Raw genomic sequence first — 22,782 nt, forward strand, 5'->3', positions numbered from 1 at the left:
AAATCTTCCTCTCATTCTTTCTTTGCGTTAAAACACTTCCAGCTCTTTGCAAAGTTCCCGATGTCGCTGATGTTGGCTTCTGCTGCTTCCTCTAGTCCCTCCAAAAACCTTGCCCTAAAGTTTTAAAGAGTCGGTATTCCAGTGCCGGACAGTGGCACAGCAGGTGCTCTATGGTTTCTTCTTCCTCTCCGCATTCTCTGCAGTAGTCGTCGTCGAAAACTTTCCATCTTACGAGGTTTACCCCCGTGGGACAGTTTCCAGTGACGGCACCTACAATTCCTTTTTGTGCTCTAGTAGTTGTTTTGTCTTTTTGTTATCTACCACTGGGCATAGTCTTCGAGCAGTAGCGCAATCCTCACGGTGTTGCCACGTCTCTTGCTGCTTGGGTTTATCTTATAACTTATCTAAAAGGTAAAAACTGAGTTTAGTAGAGTTTTTCACGTAGAATCCAGTAGCGCCACTAGTTTTTCATTGGGAGCTGTCATTTTTGAAATATAGGACTCAAACTTATGTTTTTTTAGTGGGGCTCCCTATAAATAATTGTTTTATTTTATTTGCCTTGTTATGATCCTTCAAAAACTTCTATAAATAAGGTAAAAAATACTTTAAGAAACTAGAAGAAATCTAAGCATTTTATTTTTTGAATACTCTGTATATTGCATGATTAGAATCTATAACTTATAATGGTAGATTTAATATTTGTGTATCACTATAGTTGGTTTTATCATAATTTAATAGAATATGATGGTAAAGAGCTATTTAAAATTGTTAATTTAAATTAAATGTTCTAAAAAAATATATAAACTAAAAAATAATCAAGCTTTTAAGCAATAATTAATCAGACTTTATAAAATGCTCGCAGAATTCGGTAGCTAGCACATTTAGACGCTTTTTTAGATATTATATAGCACTAATATTGTTCATCAGATATACAGAGTGTAACAAAATAATAATATATACTTTTTTCTTTTAAGAAATAGTACTGTATTGAAATAAAATTTTGTGAGCATAGGTAGGTTAGTTAAAAACGTTACACGTCAAAGTTGTGATTTTTGTAATGGAAAACCCTATATATTAGTTGATTTTCAGATTCTAGGAAAAAATAAAGGTGATATTTATTAGAGAAGCTTATGGGATTTCAAATGTAAGGTTTTTGGTATATTTAACATATTCTAAAAATGAAGAACAAATTTCAAACTTCAATAAAAGCTATCTAAATTAGAATTTACCCGGTATAGCCTAATATATATTTAATATTTAAAACATCCATTGTACTTTAAATCAAATTAAAACTTGACTCGAAAAGTTATACAGGATGAGACAAAATTAATATTGAACATTGGGCACTTTTAAAATTAAGTTACTTTTATATTTTAAGTAGAACATCCGGTATATTATTCTGGTTTTCAATGGGAAATACGTGTTTCTTTAAAATACTGTAGGTTCCCTACCCATTAGACAAAGATTTACCTAGTATGTTTATAGTAAATATCAAATCAAACTAGCAATGTTTTTTTATGATTTTCGAACCGAAAATTATGTTACACTCTGTATATTTGAACGTGATTGTCCGTATCTATTTGGCTACTCGATGTTCGATGTTCTAAATGTGGAAACCGACCGAAACCAGCCATCTTGACCCCCTCTAATGTCCTGTATATAGTGTATTCGTCTGCAGTGACGAAGCGACCAACGCTTGCTCCACGGTAGACATGGACGAGTGGAAGAGACCCAGGTCGGAATCCTCCACCGCCGACACTGACTCAGTTTACATGCACAGCACGGTCAGTGTGGATCCGCAGCGACGGAAAAAACCGGTAAGCTACAACACAGTATTTTCTAGTTTTCCTTAAATTCAGGGATAAATTATAAGAAATGGCAAAACTAGGAAAATTTCAAACTACTGTTCCATAAGTAAAATATAGTAAATATATAAAGTTAAGTTTTGAGTTTTGTATTCATTCTTTTTTATATCTTAAAATATCATATTATTGGTCTTTTATGCTTAGGAGTAAAAATGCTTTACTTTTTTGTCTAGACGTAAAAGCAGGGGCGGCTTAACCATAAGGTCAAATGGTCAGTGCCCCTCCTCCCCCAAAAAAAATCAGAAGAAAATTGGAAAAAAACTATTTAAATTATACTTTTTGTAAATCACTTTTTTTGTCCTAAGATATTCAAAATTATTCGCAAAAATCATCAATTTGTCCAATTTTCGCTTGAAAACGTTTTATTTTACCCATTTTCTCTATTGCCGATCAAAATTTAATTTTGTCCTTCGTTCCCGCTATGTTTTGCAGGTTTGGTGTGCAAGGGGTATTGAAGGTGCAAGGGGTATTGAAGCGATACATATAGCCTAGCTTACCCAAAAGTCAACCTCACCTTCACGTGGTGCACCCTGTTTACACAAACGAGGCTCTGACGTCCGAGTATAGGCGGTATAACCTTATACAACCCTCAGACCTACCATCTTCTGGGGAAAAGGAGTAATAAAATACACCTAGCCGGCCGAGAACGTAGCACAAGGGAACTATCGTCGCAGTCCTCACTGTGCCATAGCCATCCCGTGCTACAGTTGCAGCCAAAACTGTGCGGCAGCGTAACCGCCACAGTTAAACCCTTTCACGCAGCTTACACACAGCAATGATGGAACATTCGAGTGGGACAAAATTATCGTCCGGAGGTAAAATACCCCCTCAATCGGATCTCCGGGAGGGGGTGCCTACTCGAGCGTATCATCGGAGAAACAAAAAACATCAATGTTTCACGTTCGGGGCGTGGAACGTCCGCACTCTACTGGACAAGATAAATTCAAATCGATCAGAGAGAAGAACAGCACTGGTCTCACAGGAACTCCACCGATTAAATATAGATGTTGCCGCTCTAAGCGAAACACGCTTGCAGATGAAGGTAGTCTCACTGAGGAGCATTACACCTTCTTTTGGAAAGGTCATCCCGCAACACACAGGAGAATTCATGGTGTAGGCATTGCGATCAAAAACGAAATCGCCACCAAGTTAACAGAAGTACCTATTGGTGTCTCCGAACGTCTTATGACCCTAAGGTACCCCATATCAGACAAAACTTACGTCAACATCATTAGTGCCTACGCTCCCACCCTTGACGCTAAAATTGAAGATAAGGATAAATTTTACCAAGCTTTACAAAATGCCCTTCAACGAATTCCAAAGCACGAACGAATCATCTTGCTAGGTGACTTTAATGCCCGTGTAGGCAAACAACAGGAAATATGGCCTGACGTATTGGGAAAACATGGAATGGGAAACGCAAATAGCAATGGTGAACGCTTATTAACAACATGCGCAGAGTATAATCTTTGCATCACCAATACGTGGTTCATGTTGAAGGACAAGTTTAAAGGTACCTGGAAACATCCTAGATCAGGCCACTGGCATCAATTGGACCACATAATCGTTCGAAGGACGCATCTAAAAGATGTTAGGCTCACAAAAGCTAGAGTAGATGCCGAATGCGGCACTGACCACCGACTTTTAATTTCAAAAATGAAAATCCAGTTAAAACCCAAACATCCACGCTGTAAAAAGCAAAACAACATGACCAGATTGAACGTACGGGGTCTAGAAAACAACAATACCGCCGACGCCCTCCGGGAAGCCATCAAAGAATCACTTCCACCGATAACTTCAATCTCAGTATTGGAAGCTGAACAAGGCTGGACACAATTAAGGGATGCGATTCATAAAACCAGCGAAGCAGTACTGGGAAAGTCGAACAAAAAGAAACAACCAGACTGGTTTGACGAAAATCAACCGCATATACAGGCTTTGTTGGAACAAAAGCATAGAGCATATCAAGCCGTCACTGCAAATCCACATAATCCAAGACTGGTAGACAACTTTAAAGCAGCCAACAACTCGCTTCGAAGAGAACTGCGCCAAGTAAAGGATAACTGGTGGTCACAAAAAGTGAATCAGATTCAAGAGTACGCCACGCATCACGATTATCGTAAATTCTTCGAGGCTGTAAAAGAAGTATACGGCCCAACTAAGAAGGTAAGCTGCCCAATCATGGCTCAAAATGGCGAACTTCTAAAAGAGGAAGAACAAATTAGAAATCGCTGGAAAGAACATTACAGCCATATCCTTAACCAAGAAAACAACCCCAATATGGAAGCATTAAACACAATACCTCAGTATAACAGCCTCGATGTATTAGACATCCCAATAACAGAACAAGAAATAAAGACCTCCATAAAACAGCTTAAAAACAACAAATCAGCTGGCTGTGACGATATTCCGGCGGAAATCTATAAGTGTGCAAGTAAAGAACTTATTGGTCATCTTAAAGCTCTCTTTGATGTCGTATGGGAAAGCGGAGAGGTACCTCAGGATTTTCGAACGCGAATATAGTGAATATATTTAAGAACAAAGGAAGTGCATCAGACTGCGGAAATTACCGGGGAATTTCGCTATTGGCTATCGGCGGAAAAATTCTTGCAAAAATAATGTCAAACCGCCTGCACCCATATATAGAAAAAATCCTTCCAGAATCGCAAAGGGGTTTTCGTACCAACCGCGGCACCGTCGATTCCATATTTTCCATCCGTCAACTACAGGAAAAAGTAAAAGAGCAGGAGTCTAAACTTTATGTTGCATTCATCGATCTAACAAAAGCCTTCGACTCTGTGAACAGAGATGCGCTTTGGGCAATTATGGAAAAGTTCGGAGTACCCAACAAATTTCTTACAGTGTGTAAAAGCCTCCAAAACAACAAGTCAAGAGTGTCACATCATGGATCACTGAGAGACCCATTCCTAACAAATACAGGAGTTAGGCAGGGATGTGTCTTAGCGCCTCTCCTATTCAACATATTCATGGCAGCGCTCTCCATTATAGTGGACAGCAAACTGCAGGAGAGAGGATTGGGCATTAGATACTGATATGACGGCGGTCTGTTCAACATAAAAAGACTCAGGGCAAAAACACGTACAAAATTTATCACAGAACTTCAATACGCTGACGACTGCACTCTAGTTGCAAACACGGTACAACAATTACAAGAAATGTTGAACACATATACCTGGGCATACGAGGCTTTGAGCCTTAAGCTAAACATCGACAAAACTAAAATCATGTGCACTCACCCGGAAGATCACAACAATGCTATAAAAATCGGAGAAGAACTATTGGAATATGTGGCGGAATTCAATTACCTTGGCAGTTTGATTTCGGAAAAGGCCAATATTGACTCTGAAATTCAGCACAGGATTAGTAGCGCCTCAAGGGCATTCTGGAAATTAAAAGACAGGGTTTTCTACAATCATGACTTGAGTACAAAAACAAAACTTGCAGTATACCGAGCAATTATAATCCCCACCATGATATATGGGAGCGAAACCTGGGTGCCTTACCGCCGACACATGAACGCATTGAACAAGTTGCAACAGAGACACCTTAGACAACTCTTAAGAGTCCGGTGGTTCCATCATGTCTCAAACGTATCGGTCCTTGAAAAATCTAACTGCGAGAGTATTGAAGTCATGGTCACAAAATCCCGCTTAAGATGGGCTGGTCACGTATGCAGAATGCAAGAAAACCGCATACCAAAATCTCTGCTTTACGGTGAGCTTGTGGACGGTAAGAGGAGGCCGGGTGGACAACTGAAAAGATACAAGGACATTTTCCACGAAAATTTAAAGGGAATTAACATGCAGAATGAGTGGGAAAAAGCAGCTCACAATAGAACTCAATGGAGAAGGGTTGTAAACTCAGTTAACAGCGGCAACCAAAAAGTAGAGAGGCAACAAAGCAATGAGATTTTTGAATGTCCGGAGTGCGGTAGGCAGATAACATCACGTATCGGGCTTTTCAGTCACAGAAAAGCTCATGAAAGAAAACGCCTTGCGTGACCATTTTCCTTATGTGTGTCGAATACTCGTCAGCGAGTAACGGCTGTATGTATATGTATGTTTTGCAGGTATTAAAACTCCCAATGCCGCGGCTCGTGACGCCAACGAGGGAAGGTATACTACGTATAGAAAATATAATGGGTTAAGGTGCGATAGATATAGTGTGTATTGGCCATTGACCGCGTCATTCATAAAAGGATTTCAGTCATATCGTTGGAAAAATTTCGCCGTTTGGGCAGTTTGGGTGTTTATAAAAACTCAAATTATAAAACAACCTAGTTTTAGCAATTAAATAATAAAAACACAGAACCTTTCCGATACACTACAATTCAACACATTTAATCAACTATAAATCACCAATAATACGTCAAGAAACTTTAATAAACACAGACAGCATTGAAACGAGCGTGCTGAAGTGTCTCATCACACTGGCGCGACCGACAGCGGTCCGTGCTTATCTTCCTAAAAATAAATCAATTTTGTTTATATAATCATATTTCTAACACGACCAATTCTGACACGGACTTCGCTCTCGAAGTCATTCTATTCGGAATCGGCTATTGAATATCAGGAAGGAATTCTTCATTGCTATCCACCAAAGGAGATATTCTGAGTAGTCAGTTGTTCTTATAGGAATTGGTATCTTACTTAGAGAGGTTTCTTTATAACGAATCCAGCTACTACTCTATTAGCTAATCAATTTACTCATAACCTTCCAGACTTTCAATACTCATTCATTCTCAGAAATATATTTTTTTTTCAATCTTATATGTTAAATACTTATATGTTACATGTTACCATGCTTTCACTATTTACATATTACTAACAGTACAAAGCATCCATGCCTTCAACATTTAAACATTACAACAGTGCAAAGCGTCCATTCTTTCAACACTCAAATATAACAACAGTGCAAAGCGTCCATGCTTTCAACACTCAAATACTACCACAGTGCAAAGCGTCCATGCTTTCAACACCTAAATATTACTAAAACATTATTAAATTATTACATTACTAACAGCACTCACACACTCACACATTACTCACAGTGCAAAGCGTCCATGCTTTCAACACATTCATTTATAACACGTGCCATTCGTATTCTGATATCTACATTGACTAATTATAATTAATATTTTTATCATCATTTTTTTTAATATTTCTGCAATACATACCAAAACTTAAGTAGACAATGACTAATAAACAAAACTAGTTCAACACATATACAGAAAATAAGTGCCATCTCAGTAATGCATCTCATCTATTAATAATTTGCGTTTTAAAATTAGTTAGTTGAAATCCCCTGCATAAAACCACAGATAAAATAAACACTCAATTTTTTTTTGCATTTTTTAATAAAACAAATTGAGAAAAATAGAAATAAACATAACAAATGCAACTGTTTTCTTCAGGATCATTCATTTATTCGTATATGTAACGAATAATATTACTATTTACAAGTACATAATAATTAATAAGTTCATTGCAGTTAGAATGTTTAATTTTCCTAATACTTCAATAAAATAAAAACATAACGCTTGCTGAGAACGATCCAGTAACAAAATATGGCATGTATGACATGACTAATTTAGCCAAAACAACAAAACAAAACTATTTTAATCTGAAAGAAATAAGTAAAAAAACAACAGCAGCCTTGCAAACAAAAGCGACAATATTTATCACTTCGCCTGAATAAATACCGATCAATATTTTTTTCTTGACAAAAACTTTCCTCTATTGCTATTTGTTATGCAATTAAAAAAACTTATTCAGAATTAAAATTTAAACGGTGTGGCTAATAGTTTAAGCCAACCATTCTGTACCAATGTATTTACCAGTGCCTAATAAACTAATCATTAAAACTTATTCAGAGAATTTCAGACTATAAAAACTTAATTAAACTTAAATCGCTGTAAAATAATGCAGAAAATACTTGTTTTAATAACAATCACTGTAATATTTCCCTCCGTAACTTTATACAGGTTATCTGTTTGGGCTCTTAAACTGCTAATATAAACGCTCCAATGCTCAATCTAAATGCGGCAATGCTTCCGAGTTTTGCAACATGACGCCGTGACTCATTTTCTTTAAAAATTTACTTTATTATACTCAACTGATTAACTGAAATATTAACTGTTCGTACTCTTCCAAAGCCACAAGCAGGCAACCAATAATTTTGATTTGTAAACCTAATTAGAACCTGTGTACTTATCTTATTCAAATGTATCCAAGTTTCACCATGCCAGTCAAAAGCTTATTGTGGTGTAAGCTCTATTGGTGTAAGCTCTATTGCTTATTGTGGTGTAAGCTCTCCCCACTTCTGATTTTAGCAATTAAATAATAAAAACACAGAACCTTTCCGATACACTACAATTCAACACATTTAATCAACTATAAACCACCAATAATACGTCAGGAAACTTTAATAAACACAGACAGCATTGAAACGAGCGTACTGAAGTGTCTCATCACACTGGCGCGACCGACAGCGGTCCGTGCTTATCTTCCCAAAAATAAATCAATTTTGTTTATATAATCATATTTCTAACACTAGGTTTTTGTATCGTTTATCGCATATAATGTTTGGCTTAGACAATATAAAGCAATATTTAAATTTTTAATATCGAAAGAAATCCCATCTAGTTTTAGTTGTCGTAGCCGAGTGTTTGAGGTGTAGCGCGAAATTTGTGTAGGTAATTATTCATAATTTTCTGGTTATGGATAAATGATGTGGTTGACTGATTCTGAAATAGATATTTTAATATAGACAACATGGTGTTTAGTTTGTGAAAGCGTAAAACAATAAAATTGCTTAAATTTCGAAAAACGTATAGAGAAAGAACGCCGGCGCCTCATTGATTTAAAATATTAAAAATGTGAAAGAAAATTTTTAGAATTGTGTATGTGTATATATGCATTTATATTTTTGTGACATTATTATTTAGTGTCTTTTAAATCCTACCGTGGAAAATTTGTGTAAAGAACATTGACTGGATTTTTAGTGAAATGGCACTAGACCACCTGTTTAAAAATGTAGCGGTAGGTTTCATTTTAATAGAATTTATATTTATTTTTCTTTAACTAAACTTCCAAATACCTTGTAAGGAACCAATTAAATTTGGGTACGTCCGAGGGTGCGTCTTAAAAAAATCGACGCATTATTTTTAGATATTGACTCTCTACAATAATGACTACGAGCCGCCACTGCGTAAAAGTATTTTTTTTTGCTTGGAACCTGGAAACAAAAATTATTCTTTCATAGTGTCAACCACGTCACAAAAATTAATACTTTTGTGACGGTTGAAAAAAGAAAAGAAATTTTCCTTAAGATAGTTTTATTTACAAAAGTGATGGAAAATAACTCTCAAAAGGGTATGAATATCGGAAACAAACGTATCCTTTTATGTAAACAATCAGAAATGTTGTCTATTGTAATGGGTACGTGTAGCTCTCTATTTTATCTGGCTCCAAAACTTATTCTCTGCCGCCTGTATACATAGAGAAACTCATAGAGAAAAAGCAGGACGGAAACTTGTCAGTTCTGCCGATACCAATAGTATTGTACCTTGTTCTGTGTTTAGAACAATGGCGATAGTAGCTGCAAATCGAATTTGCTGAAACCTATATTTTCAAATATAGTCTGTCCATCGAAGGGATGCATTACAGTGACAGTTGTGTATGTCATTTTAATTTACAGGATAATTATGCGTCGTTCATAAGAATATCAAAAAGTCTGTCTCAATATTAATAATTTATTTTTTTAATTGGGTATTACTAATATTATTACATACCATACGTTTGCAAGCGACAATATCGGGACAGTATTTTTATAGGAGTGAATCGCTAGGCGCTCTTGTAAGTCGAAGAGCGAAAAATATGACTTGCTTAATTGATACGTTTGAGACAAGGTGGTACCATTTGATTCTTAACAGTTGTCTAAGGTGTCTGTGTTGCGTTCGTGTGCCGGCGCGGCGGTACGGTATCCAGGTTTCGTTTTTTTTTAAATATAAATCCGTCATGTGTCGTCTCTTGTTGTTTTTAACCAGTTTTATTGGTTTATTTCAAAAATGACAGATCATATTTCAATTTTATTGGTTTGGCGGAACGATGAACGACAAACGGACATCGATGCGTATGAACTCGCCTTTAGATTTTTGAGGCTTGTCAAAGTCTTGCCAAATTATAGGTTATAATTTTGTGTCAACTTATGTCAAATATCTGCGTTTTGGAAGATGATGCATTTTGATTCGTGTTATTACGTGTGTTTTGTGTATTTTGAAGTCAAGTGGAGGAAAAATCGAGGCAAAATTAACTGTAGACCCACAGGCACAGTTTATACTCAATACTTGCTGCCCAGGCAGAAAGTCTTTTACACCAATAAAGTTACCATCAATAAAGTTTGTATACCATCTCGTCGTAGATAAGTGCATCTCGGATATGGTACAAGGATCGTAGTAAACATATACTAAAAACTGGAGTAGCTGTAAAATATCGACATCACACGATAGGTGATCTTACTTACTGCCATTACTCGCTGACGAGTATATGACACGCATCAGAAGATGGTTACTTGTCTTAAGTTTTTTCAAGTTGAATAGATCCCCGTCATACCTGTATCTAAAACCCATTCCTTTTTCCTGCAGTTTGCTGTCCACTACAGGGTGTGGTCTACAAATAAGTGCAAATATTTTCAGGGCTGGTAGATCTCGATAAAAGAAACATATTTTCTCTTTACCATTTTTCAGGTAAGTCCAAAATAATCTAGTTATTTAAGTTTGAAATTTTGGATTTTTTCTGTATTTACATCCTTTTGGCCGTAACCATAGAGTAAAGCCGTAACTATAGTAAATCAGAGATTAAGAAATTATACTGTGGGAAAATTTGCTGTGAACAGGCAGTTCTAAAAAGTTTTAGAAAAATATACAGGAAAATTTAAAAGAAAATGCACATCTTTTTTAGCGAAAAAAACCTCATAGACGTGTTCCTGGGGTCGAAATATACCACCCCTGAAAATATTTGCTCTTATTAAAGACTCACTCTGTATAACAGAGATCACTGCCAGGAATACGTTGAATAGGAGAGGAGTTAAGACACATCCCTGCGTAACTCCTGTATTTGTCAGGAAGGGATCGCTCAGTGATCCATGATATGACACTCTCGACTTGTTGTTATTGAAACTTTTATACACTGTAAGAAATTTGTTTGCTACTCCGAACTGTTGTTTGCCCAAAGTGCATCTCTGTTTACAGAATCGAATGGTTTTGTTAGGTCGATGAATGCAACCAAAAAATATTTAATATTCTTTGATGCAACATAAAGTTTACTCTGCTGCTCCTTTACTTTCTCCTGTAGTTGGCGGATGGAGAATATTGAATCAACGGTACCGCGGTTGATGCGAAAGCCTGTTTGCGATTCTGGGAGGATTTTTTCTATATGTGGGTGCAGGCGGTTTAACAATTTTTGCAAGAATTTTTCCTCCGATAGCAAGTAGTGAATTTCACCGGTAGTTTCCGCACAAGAAGTGTTTTTCATAGACACTTGTGTTCGACACTAGTCGCACTCCTTGACCACCGGTGGCTGACACAAATCAGAATACCAAATTAAATCGGGAAAATATGATGCGACTAAAAGCAGCATGATTAGTAGAGTGGTTTGTCTGTATACGTAGATTTAATAACGCGTTCCTAAATCTGAACAAAGGTGGCGCTCACCGGTATCGGACAAAAGTGGCTTCGTGCGAAAGTACTCTAAATTCTAGTCTCGAAAGTATTAAACGTAATAATTTTCTTCACAGATGATTTTTGTATCGCAACGAGGTGCTAGAGGTAGGGGTGTGAGGGGGACAATACGTCGTCTACGCAGCTGGTGCGTCACCTGGTGGCATTCGGGGAGAGACGACAACAGTGACACGGAGGAAGAGAGTCCCAGCGAGCAAGGTCAAGGCTGTATTACACCAGTGTCCTTGGACACGCCCTTGCAGAGCTCTGTATCAAGGTGTACGTCATTGAACATCATCAGGTGAGTGATAGTCATAAGCGTTTAGGTACCTGGATTCTCTTTGGATCAAAACAGCATGTTTATTACAAAAGTATAGTGGTGAGCAAATGCAAGACCAAGACAAAAATCGTTTTTGACTAAAACTGTTTTGCTCTTTCTGAGTGCGCCCAGATCAAATTTCTCATTCAAATTATCTTTCCCAGGGATCCTTACACAACCAGGGACTCTTCGTGGAGCTCAACCGGAGCCCCCAACATGACCCCCACTCGGTTTGCTCCAAGAGACACGCGCAGTCTTCCCATGACTAACAGGGTGGGAGGCCGATCCTCGGCGTCATCCGAAGGCGTCTACACCATCTTGATCAAGCTGCCCGGCGATGGCGGTGGTCACGGGGGTACCAGCGAGGGGCCTTCCATCAAAATGATCCCCGAGCAACCAGTAGAGGAGGAGGAGATCAAGGCCAACTCGAATTCGGTGGGCCACGCTGGTGCGGCTAATCACTTGAACAGGAGGCCTTCGGCGATGCCCGATATTAGGATCCCGTTGAACGCTAAAGGTAGATATACAGGGAGTCCCATGCTGAGCCTGCATTAGAAGTTTCTGGAGAACCAATGATATTTTGCACATTATTTGTTCACAACGAGATCTATCGATTAAAAATATTTTCAATGTGGGGGCACTTCCGCAAATACCGGAAATTGACTGCGACTTCTTTATTTTAAATGAGTACCCCTATTTTCTTACATACTTAAATTCTCTGTAAAATTTTATGAATTTTAATATCAAACACTCTACTGGGTGCGTCTCGAAAGTGGCTCACCCCTATAACTTTTTTATTTTTTTAGATATAAAAACGAGATTTAGAATGTTAGTATATGGCATAAATTAAGATTTATTGACGTATTCAATTGTTTTTGGTCACTTCCTGTTTCACCGGAAATGATTACAACTTTTGATTTTTAAATGGCACCCTCGGTATATTTCTACTTTATTAGATAGAAAATGACACTCCGAATAATAAAAACAAAACAAAAATACACTCCAATTTTTGACATTTTCGCATACGGTTCATTTGAAATTATAGCATGCGGTCGTTATAACAACAATTTGACTCGAAATACCAGTGTGTGGTAACAAATTATTCGTAAAAAATGCTTTTTTCAAATATGTTAATGAGCCACCTTTGTTCCATTTGAAAAAGTTGAGATATGATTTAAAATACGATTTGGGCATCTTTTAACCGGGCAGGACAAGACACGAAAAACATTAGACGCTCAAAAGTATTTTTCCAAGGCCCCTTGATTAAAAATTCGTGTTTTTAAAACAGCCGTTTCACTCTAGATTGAAATTTAAAATACGAATTGTTTTTAAGCGAAAATGTCAAAAGTATGATGTGTCATTCTATTTAGAGTGTCATTTTCTATTGAAATATACCGAGGGTGCCATTTAAAAATCAAAAGTTGTAGTCATCAAACAGGAAGTGAATCCTAATTTATGTCATACACTAACGTATCAAATCTCGTTTTTTTTATCTAAAAAAATAAAAAAGTTATAGGGGTGCTAGCATTAACCGTTTTTGAAAAAAAAATATTTAAAATTTTTGGACGAAAAAAACTACTGTCAAAAAGTTTTTATAGCCTAAACGTCAAATTTAGTGATTACCACGGCCACTGTGACATAAAGAGAAGACATGTGGCTATCCGTTTCAAAAATTTAATTTTTTGAATGTCATTTATATTGGCCGTAGCTGTCATGGAATTCAGAGATTCAAATTATCATAAATCATTTTGTTCAAATGAAAACCTACTTTTTCTATTTTTCGATTACAATTCAGACCGCCCTGGTATATTAAAATCTTTTTAATTCTTTAGGCATTCCGAAACACGCGGGCGGCAAGACGCTGCTGGCCAACGCGACCAAGAACCACGGCAAGAAGAAAAAGAAGACGCAGGAGAAGAAGGCGGACAAAAAGGCCGCCAAGACCTTAAGCGCGATCCTGCTGACCTTCATCATCACCTGGACCCCGTACAACATCCTGGTGCTGCTCAAACCGGCGACCGCGACGAGCGCTCGCATCCCCCAGCAAGTGTGGGACTTCTTCTACTATTTGTGCTACATAAACTCGACGATCAATCCGATGTGCTACGCGCTGTGCAACGCCAGTTTCAGGCGGACCTATCTCAGAATTTTGCAGTGCAAATGGCACAACAGGAACAGGGCCGCGGTGAATCGGGGGTTTTACAATAACTGACGATGAACGCGCACGCGCGCGACACGCGAAACGAGACTTTTTATAGGTTAGGAATACGAGGGCAGAACGGCGTGAAGTGAGCGGTAAAAGAAGCCTAGAGTTTTGAAATGGGACGGTCTTGCTTAATTCTCTAAAAAGAAGAGAAAGGTGTATCAGGTACTATTATATTGTGCAGGACATATTATATGAATAATTTGTTATATTTCTTTACTATCTTTTTTATACAGTAGAACTGAATTCGAGGAAGGGAAAACTCTACTTACAGAAAAATATGCCAAATTAAAAAAATAAAAAAAGAATATTATTTACATAATACAGGATATTCCTTAATGACATGTTAATATTTAAGAAGGTGATTCTTGGACCTATTCTAAGGAAAAAACTTCATATATATGGCCTAAACATCTTAACTTTTTAGATACAGAGTGGTAAAATTTTCTATTTTTTTTTCAAAATATCTCTGATGGTATATTTGATGCACGTCTCCCATGCATCAAAATGCTTATTTTGATATACAAAAAAATTGTTTTATTTCTTAATATCGTTCTAGCCGATGCAGAAATGATTTCCACACAATAGTCACCGCATCATATTTTAAGCGATATGACCCTGAAATAAACTGACTTTAATTTTTTTAAATAAAAACTATGCGTCGCAAAAAAATCAAGAGATATTTTTTTATAAATGAATGGACATTTTGAAAGCAGAAAGTGAGTGGGTGGTGAAGTCAGTGTACCACTTTTTTCTTCAAAAATATTTAATGTAAAACCCGTATGGACGGCACTGGTTGAAAGTAATATATTCTTTGTACACCAAAAAAGGTATTTTGATGCATAGAAGACGTCTATCAAGTTTCATAAAGATATCTGTAATAAAATCAGAGTTATTATGAAAAAAAGTTTTTTTAGAAAAATTTACCGCCCTGTATTTCAGAAATTAAGATGTTTCATGCCATATGAAGTTTTCCTCTAAGAATAGGTCCAAGAACCACGCCCTTAAATATTAGCATGTCATTAAGGAACACCCTGTATATGGTTGGTTCCAAAGACCTCTAACTTAAAGGAGACAAAACTATTTACATTTTATTAGGATCAAACATCGTTTTTAACAAAAATTGATGTTGACAAATTTCCGCGGATTTCGTTAGATCTACGGCTTGTGTTTGAAAACGAAGTATGTTATTATTGTTATTAATTGTTTTTTGGATACTTATAGAAACGGCATACTAAAAATATGCGTAGATATATCATTTTAGTTAAAATACATATGTTATACCTCTAAAATTAATTGTAGTTTTCTAAATTAAATTAAATTTATTAGGGGAGAAATTGTGACAACGCTGCTTTAGAAATACTGTTTGGTTTCTATGGTTTTTGCAATGAATAGTAATGCTTTGATGGATTCATTCAAATTATGTTTAACAGTGTTGCTGCACGGTGTTTGTGAATTTTTGTGTTTTTCTTTGCAAAAGAAATGTTTAAAGTGTATTTAAATATCTTAGATTGTTTTCCAGTGCTTAGTTTGCAAAAATGTGGACTATTCTAGTCCCAAATTGATATTTCGGCGGTAAGTGACGTTGCGTATTTTTTGGCTTTAACAGTGGTGTACCTAATTTTAGTTTTAAGTAGATTATTACAAAAAAGAATTATTTAAAATAAAATTACACCTATACGATTTTTATGGACTTCACATCTTGAATTCTTATGTACCATTACTATATGAGAAAAATAATTATTACATTACCATTATGGTAATATTGTAACAGGGGGAAATTTTGAGGGTCGGTTTGATGAAGTAAAAGGCGATAGTTTAAGTTCCTCGTGTATTTCTCTCTCTCTTTTGTAACTCTTTGCTATAATGGCTAGCACCAAGTTAATTCATACAAAATATAATAACTAATAAGATGTATGGTGAAATTTTAAACCACAGGCTGCCGCCGTTATTTGCAAAAGTTAAGAATCAATGTAGAAATAAATTTACTTAAATCGAAGATATTTTTTATCCGCATACCAGATTTATTTAATAAAATGGGTATAAGCGGCGACATCCACAAGACGGGTGTTTGAACGCATTGAATGTTAATAAGGTTTACTACATTTACACTAAAATATTCCCATGTAGTCCAGCAATTTAACAACAAATAATCAATAACCTAATATATTTTGTTTCAATATAGTTAGGTATACATTACAAATCAAAATTTAAATTAAAATTACTTTTTACGACTGTTGATTAAAAACAGCACGCCACTTGTAAAACGAAAAGACAGAAGCGCAAACGAAACTCAACAGCGTTGTCATATTTATGTACCCCTCTCTAATTTCATAACTTATATAAAAGTGTTAACATATTATGTATGATTGTAAACAAATGGAGTTTTATGAATGGAGTGTTGCGCCTCCTCTTTAGTTAGATGACTTTGGTAAAAACTAAATTACTTGCAAAAAATATTCGAGTTTAGTTGGTTTATAGAGAAATTTTACTGTATTTGATCATAATATTTGACATTTGATATTCTGTACGGTAAATCTCAAATTGAACATAACTAAGCTAAGCAGTACTACAAATTGTTCATTGTATAACAAACTATTCTTAGTCTTCAAGGCAATGCTATATAAAAATACATGGGAATTAGGCAAGACCAATACATTTTTTAGGTTATGTCACCTTTGATGCTTTGAGAAAGATACCCTAACGAGCTAGTATCATTTCTTGAAGGCGGAAAAGGTTAACAAAACCACACTATTAGTTAACTTAAGGTCTCTGAGAGAGTAAACTAAAATAATCGCACAAAAACCTCAAAAAGGCCTAAAAGAAGATAGAAGAACAATTGCGTGCTTCCTCTGCCTCTTGCTTTGGGTTGTGCCCTCGATGTTTAGGGTAACCATAATATTTTTTAACATGCATCGGTTATCTTATATTGATGGATATCGTAGGCAAATAGCAAAAAATAATAACCAAATTGTGTGCCAGAAGTTGCAATTTGAGATAGAACAACATTATTTATTTTAGAAAATGTCTATACCTATGTGGCGGATTCATCTCTCCAAAAAAATCATTGAAGGGTATTTGGACACTGCAAAAAAATCTACAAAATAAAATAGTTATTTTTTGTAAACACTTCTGGCGTTAAACCTAAACGGACACTGCTTGTCAGAAGTTATGTTTACAGTTATACAAATTTTCCTAACAAAGAAAAAAATGCTTAACGTTTCGGAAAGTTTATCTCTTTCCGTCGTCGGAAGCAAAAAAAATATAAAGAATAAAGAAAAAAAAATTTAAAATATTTAAATTTAACTATTCGAGAACACTTTACTTTTTTAAAACAGATACGTCTACAAGAAACCGTTGACGTTCTGTTAAAATGACATTATATCAAGTTAAACTTCAAAATTATGAAGTTTAACTTGTAGATTTTCTTGCAGTGCAGTGGCGAAATACCCATAAAGATTTTTTTTGGAGAGATTATGTATTTTATATTGATTAATAATTGTTCTTTTATAAAAAAGGTTTTATATTTTTATTGTTTTAACTGTCAAAGTACTTGGTTAGATCAGGCTACCTATCAAATCTGAGTCCCTTTCTTTAAATCGTTTTTAAGTTATTTGCAAAATTCTATTAGATCCAGTAGGTAATTATTCGCAAAATTGTCTTTTGCACCTCAATATTAGGCAGAAAATGTACAACAAATCATATCGAGAGAATTTCAAATATAAAATTATGGTCTATTTATAAGAAATTCCTATTTTTATAGTAAAAATAATCACAAAGTATTAACTTTCAAGTCATTACTATTATAATTCATGTTGTTCTATTTCAAATCACTCCAAACTTTTTTCTCATACTCAAATAAAATAAACAGAAAATATTATAAATATATATTTTCCTTCCCCAACTACTAAATGTTGTACTGTGTGTTGTGGGTCATCTTCGAATATTGAATCTTCAGCCCCTCTGCATTCCACGACATCATTTTTTTTTGGTTTTTTTTTCACTTCAGAAAAAAAATATAAAAAGAAATAAATTTTTTACTTATTTTTCCCTTAAATTAGACATGGTATATTTTAAGTTCCAGTAGCGTTATTTCTTAAATTTTTATAATAAATATTATACAGGGTGTCCCAATATTACGGGGACTACTACGTATTTTTCGACATAAAATAAGTTAGTTGCACAATTTCTGTTCAACTCGATTATTTTGATTCCAAATATATGTATTAGTGACAGATGTCACAAGTATGTATGTATGACAGATGTTGTAAGATATGTTTGACAGATGCCGCAAGACAGGTGTTGTAAGACAGATTTGACAGATGACGTAAGCAGGTGACGTAAGGCAGGTTTGACATTTGACAGGTGACAGGTGACGTAAGACAGATTTGACAGATGACGTAAGGCAGGCTTGACGTTTGACAGATGATTATTTTGATTCCAAATATATGTATTAGTTCTATGTAGACTTGAGACACACTGTATATTTTGATTATTAGAACATTTTTTTAAATTAACAATACCATTTTCTATCTTTAAGTCTGTTAGTTATTTTTTTTATATTTATAGATTTGAATATACAGGATGATGCACCGATTAAAAGATATCTGTAATACCTTCTTTCTATTCCAGAATCAAAGAATTTAAAATATACCGAGTCTTGTCCCGTCTAGATGTTTTTACTAAATATTATAAACGCTCAATAAGTGTGCGTCACAATTGAACTGATACAAGAATAGTCTAGGGCGCGTTCACATATTCCTAGATCGAACATTGGACAGGTGACATCTGTCGCTAGTTTCACCCTCTCTGTCTAATTTGTACAGTCGATCTTGGAATACGAAGCGACCAACAAAAATATTCTGTATAATTAAGGTATAAGAAGAAAAAAATAAGACAAGAACTAAAAAATATGAATATTTATATATTTAGAGGCTGTGTGTTAGATTTAGTTTCATTTAAAATATTATGGTGTAAAGACCAAAAAACAAACAAAAAAGTATCTTGAAATCCTAAGTACAGAAATATAATATAAATGGGTTGTCTTCCACCTGTTGTAAAGTTAGATTTATGTTTATAAATGTTCAGTGAATGCAACAAAAAATAAAAATAAACATATTATAATAGGTTTGTTCCAACACACAAATCTCTAACACTGTACGCATGTGTCCACATGGACCGTTCTATTGCGATACCAAAATTAAATGCCGGTTGGAACGGTTTGTGAACTGATTTTACAATCACATTCATAACTTGATTTTTAATTATTAATATAGGTTGTAAATGTTTTCGGTATAAATTACGAATTTTGAATTTTATTGGAAGTAAATTACGAAATTACCTTTGCTTCAAATCTCAAAAGTTCTAAATCATCTTCTGTGCTATAAACAGACTCAATATCACTGTCATCTTCGTCACTCATCATATTTAGTACAAAAACATAGTAATTTTTATTTGAAATACGTAAAAGAAACAATAAATACTAAATAAAACTTGAGGGATTACCAGATTTAAAACAGAAATAGTAAAAAATTTAAGGAAAAAAAATAATAATCAGCTTAGAGATGTAAATGGCAATATTACCGGTAATTTTGGTAATATTAGGTAATATTACCGATCGGTAACACTGGAAATATGTTTTTTTTTCGCTTTACTCTTTTTTATTTGTCCAACTGCAAAAATAAGTATGTTGGCTGTAGACATTTTAAATTTACCATCGTCGATAGCCGCAAATTGGGGCTGATTTACTATTATCCGATTATTATATATTATTACTCTGATTCTGACTAGTTGAAAAAACGCACTTTGTTTCTACAGTTTTGAAATAAAAAAAGTAATATTATTTAAAAAGCTGTTTTTTTTATAAATTACCAACGTTACCGTAATATTACCGGTAATATTACCGATTTATAAATTACCGGTAATTTTTCATAGTACTTATTACGCAGGTCAGTTCTTTTAATGCTTATTTTTAAGCTGGTATGTAAATCACCTTTCCGGAATCGGTTTACTAACGTTACAACAAGCTTGGAACGCAACATTTATATCGTTCGCTAAAAGATACTCTCGTGGCTGGAACGCATTTTCTCCACTGCGCAGAAGCGTTTCCGTACCGAGAAAGCTTCTCTGCTGTGTTGGAACGAACCAAGTAACAAACCTAGTTCGAATATTTGTAAATGTAAAGCTCTCTTCAAAGTGAAATTGATTTTAAACTCTTGATCATTGTATCGTATCGACCATATTTATTTATTAATAAATGTATGAACCACGGAAATAGACGTCAGAGTAACAAGTAGAGAATTAATGCATTAAAATCAATTTATATTTTTGTTTTTTTATTTATTTTAGATTTTATGTCATAATTCTATTGGGAAATTAACAAAAGTTGGCATGCACGTCATCAAAATATTTGCCAAAAGCGCGTCGCAATGTTGCCACAGCTTCTTTTTTTACTTTGACTTTTGGCAATATTAAATTGAAGTGATCTTTCATTTCAGTTTTAGATATAATACAAATATTTTATATATACATTATTACTTTGTCTCTGAGTATTATACAAAAATTATAATTAAATAAAGTTAATAAAAGCTGATTTTGAGCGCAGCTGAAACAAACTGAAAGATCTATGTATTTTCAGTAAAAGCCGCAAAACTTAAGCAACAATATCAATGTTTACCTGTCTAGCGCAGTTTAAATAATCATGATCTCTTTCCTGTTCAAACTAATTGAGTAGAGGTGAGACAAATAGCAGTGAGTTAATTTCAAATTTGTCAAAGAAAAAAACTTGAAAATTACAGCACGCCTACATTTATTGAGTTTCCTATAATTTTACGATTAACAATAAATTTAAATGCTACTGTCATTTGTGTCACTGTCACTATGAAGACCTTCAGGCATAGTGACATATAGTAAGGCTCAAAATTAATTGCGTGAAAATAAGAATGACGTCATTTTCTGTCGGTCCCAAGATATACATAGTATCGAGAACATACTATAAATAAAACTCATGTACACTAGTAGATGTAAAACAACTAAATAATATGTTAAATACATGAAAAACACCGATATTATCAACGATATACAGGGTGGCCTTTTAAAGTCAAAACTAACTATCCCCTTGATGTGGAAGGATCGCTCTGTATATTAAATATTTCGTTTCCATTTTTGACAATAATGATAATTTTGTAAATTGTTTACTTTACCCTCCATTGACTCGCAATAAATGGAAAATAATGATTTTCGAAAGCAAAAGATATTTAAGGAAAAGGAAAAACGAATGAATTTTTGATTTTTATCGAAAAAAAAGACGTTTGTTGTAAATGAATTGAGACTGAATTCGCTTAAAAAGTATATAAATTAATAAAATTGTGCTCATCATGCGACATATTAGAACCTTTTGTTAGCTACATACAGTAATAATCATAATAATAAATAAACTAATAATACTAATAAGAGTATATTGTGCAAAATTGGTCTCAAAACTCTTTTGATCCCATATAACTTGCAAGGATTTTATATGAGAAAAAATATGATATATATTTTTTTGATTAGCTATATAATTACCGATTTCCATACTAAATATTTATTATTTGTAAAAATACTAATAAGATCACAACATATGTCGAAAACTCTATGTAAATACCTCTATTCGTTTTACCTAAATGCCATTCAGCATGTTTTATTTAATAGTCTGGATTAGTAAAGAAGTTACATAGTATGCAACCAACATTACACTCAGTCCTAACAACTTCTCGTTAGGACTTCGAGTTTTATTGCTTGCATATCAGGTAAGTTCAAACTATAGGCTCAATAATTGGAAATCTCGGATTTGATATTAAATGTCACTAAATTTCATATTTACATTTCATATGTGTCTGCGGTATATAGGGTGTTTGTAACAATATCTCCTGTAAATAATATTTTTTGTTTAACTATTTCCTTTAAGACATAATCCGTTATAAACACCTGTATAATACTAGAAAAAGTAAACAAGAAGAAGAACAAAATATTGTACTTACCTAAATGTTAACATTTATTAGTTTTCTAACCATTTTGTATGTTGTAAAGTATCTAGATTTTAAATGTAAAAAATTGAGCGCGATGGAAGAGCGAGATATGATTGAAAACTGAGGCACGAGTAGGAGCTTTTTGTTTTAAAATATATTAGGAAAACTACCTTGTAACCAGTCGTGGATTATATATTGGTTCTTCCCAAAATCAAATAATAAATATAGGAAAATGAGACGAAACCGATTTTTTTCATGGTGATTTTTGGACTGAAAAATAAGTGTTTATTGAGGCAGCTAAATATATATATTTCACATCAGTAGTTGACCGAATTGAAACAGTTTTTTATTATTAACAGTTGAAAACTGTTTTTTAAGTAACAGTTGTCAGTTCATTGAAATTTTATGTTATTTTTATATTTATATTCAATAGAAGTTGACAAAACTGTTATTTATAAATAGCAGTTGGAACTCTTCCTGTTATTTAAAAATAACAGATTTGCCTTATAAATCTTGGCAAAACTGTTAATTAAAAGTAACAGTTACTGTTATTTTAAAATAACAGCAATTGGTAAAACTGTTACTATTATGTAAAAATAAAAGGAATCTAATTATTTAAATTTTATGTTATTTTTAGCTTTCTATTCGAT

The 22,782-nt window shown here is 34.3% G+C and overlaps 1 protein-coding gene across 1 annotated transcript in view; it reads left to right on the forward strand.

Moving 5' to 3' along the window:
- LOC115885181 (muscarinic acetylcholine receptor DM1) overlaps window positions 1-14,455 on the forward strand; it is a 30,420-nt gene extending 15,965 nt beyond the window's left edge. The window contains exons 7-10 of the mRNA XM_030903999.1: window positions 1,679-1,817; window positions 11,682-11,905; window positions 12,088-12,440; window positions 13,756-14,455. Coding sequence (XP_030759859.1) covers window positions 1,679-1,817; window positions 11,682-11,905; window positions 12,088-12,440; window positions 13,756-14,135 — 1,096 coding nt within the window. The 3' untranslated portion in view covers window positions 14,136-14,455. The remainder of the gene's footprint in view (window positions 1-1,678; window positions 1,818-11,681; window positions 11,906-12,087; window positions 12,441-13,755) is intronic.
- The last annotated feature ends 8,327 nt before the right edge of the window (window positions 14,456-22,782 follow it).

The sequence above is a fragment of the Sitophilus oryzae genome, unplaced genomic scaffold, assembly GCF_002938485.1.
Source record: "Sitophilus oryzae breed Bouriz unplaced genomic scaffold, Soryzae_2.0 scaffold_376_pilon_pilon, whole genome shotgun sequence".
In the NCBI taxonomy this organism is placed as follows: Eukaryota; Metazoa; Arthropoda; class Insecta; order Coleoptera; family Curculionidae; genus Sitophilus; species Sitophilus oryzae.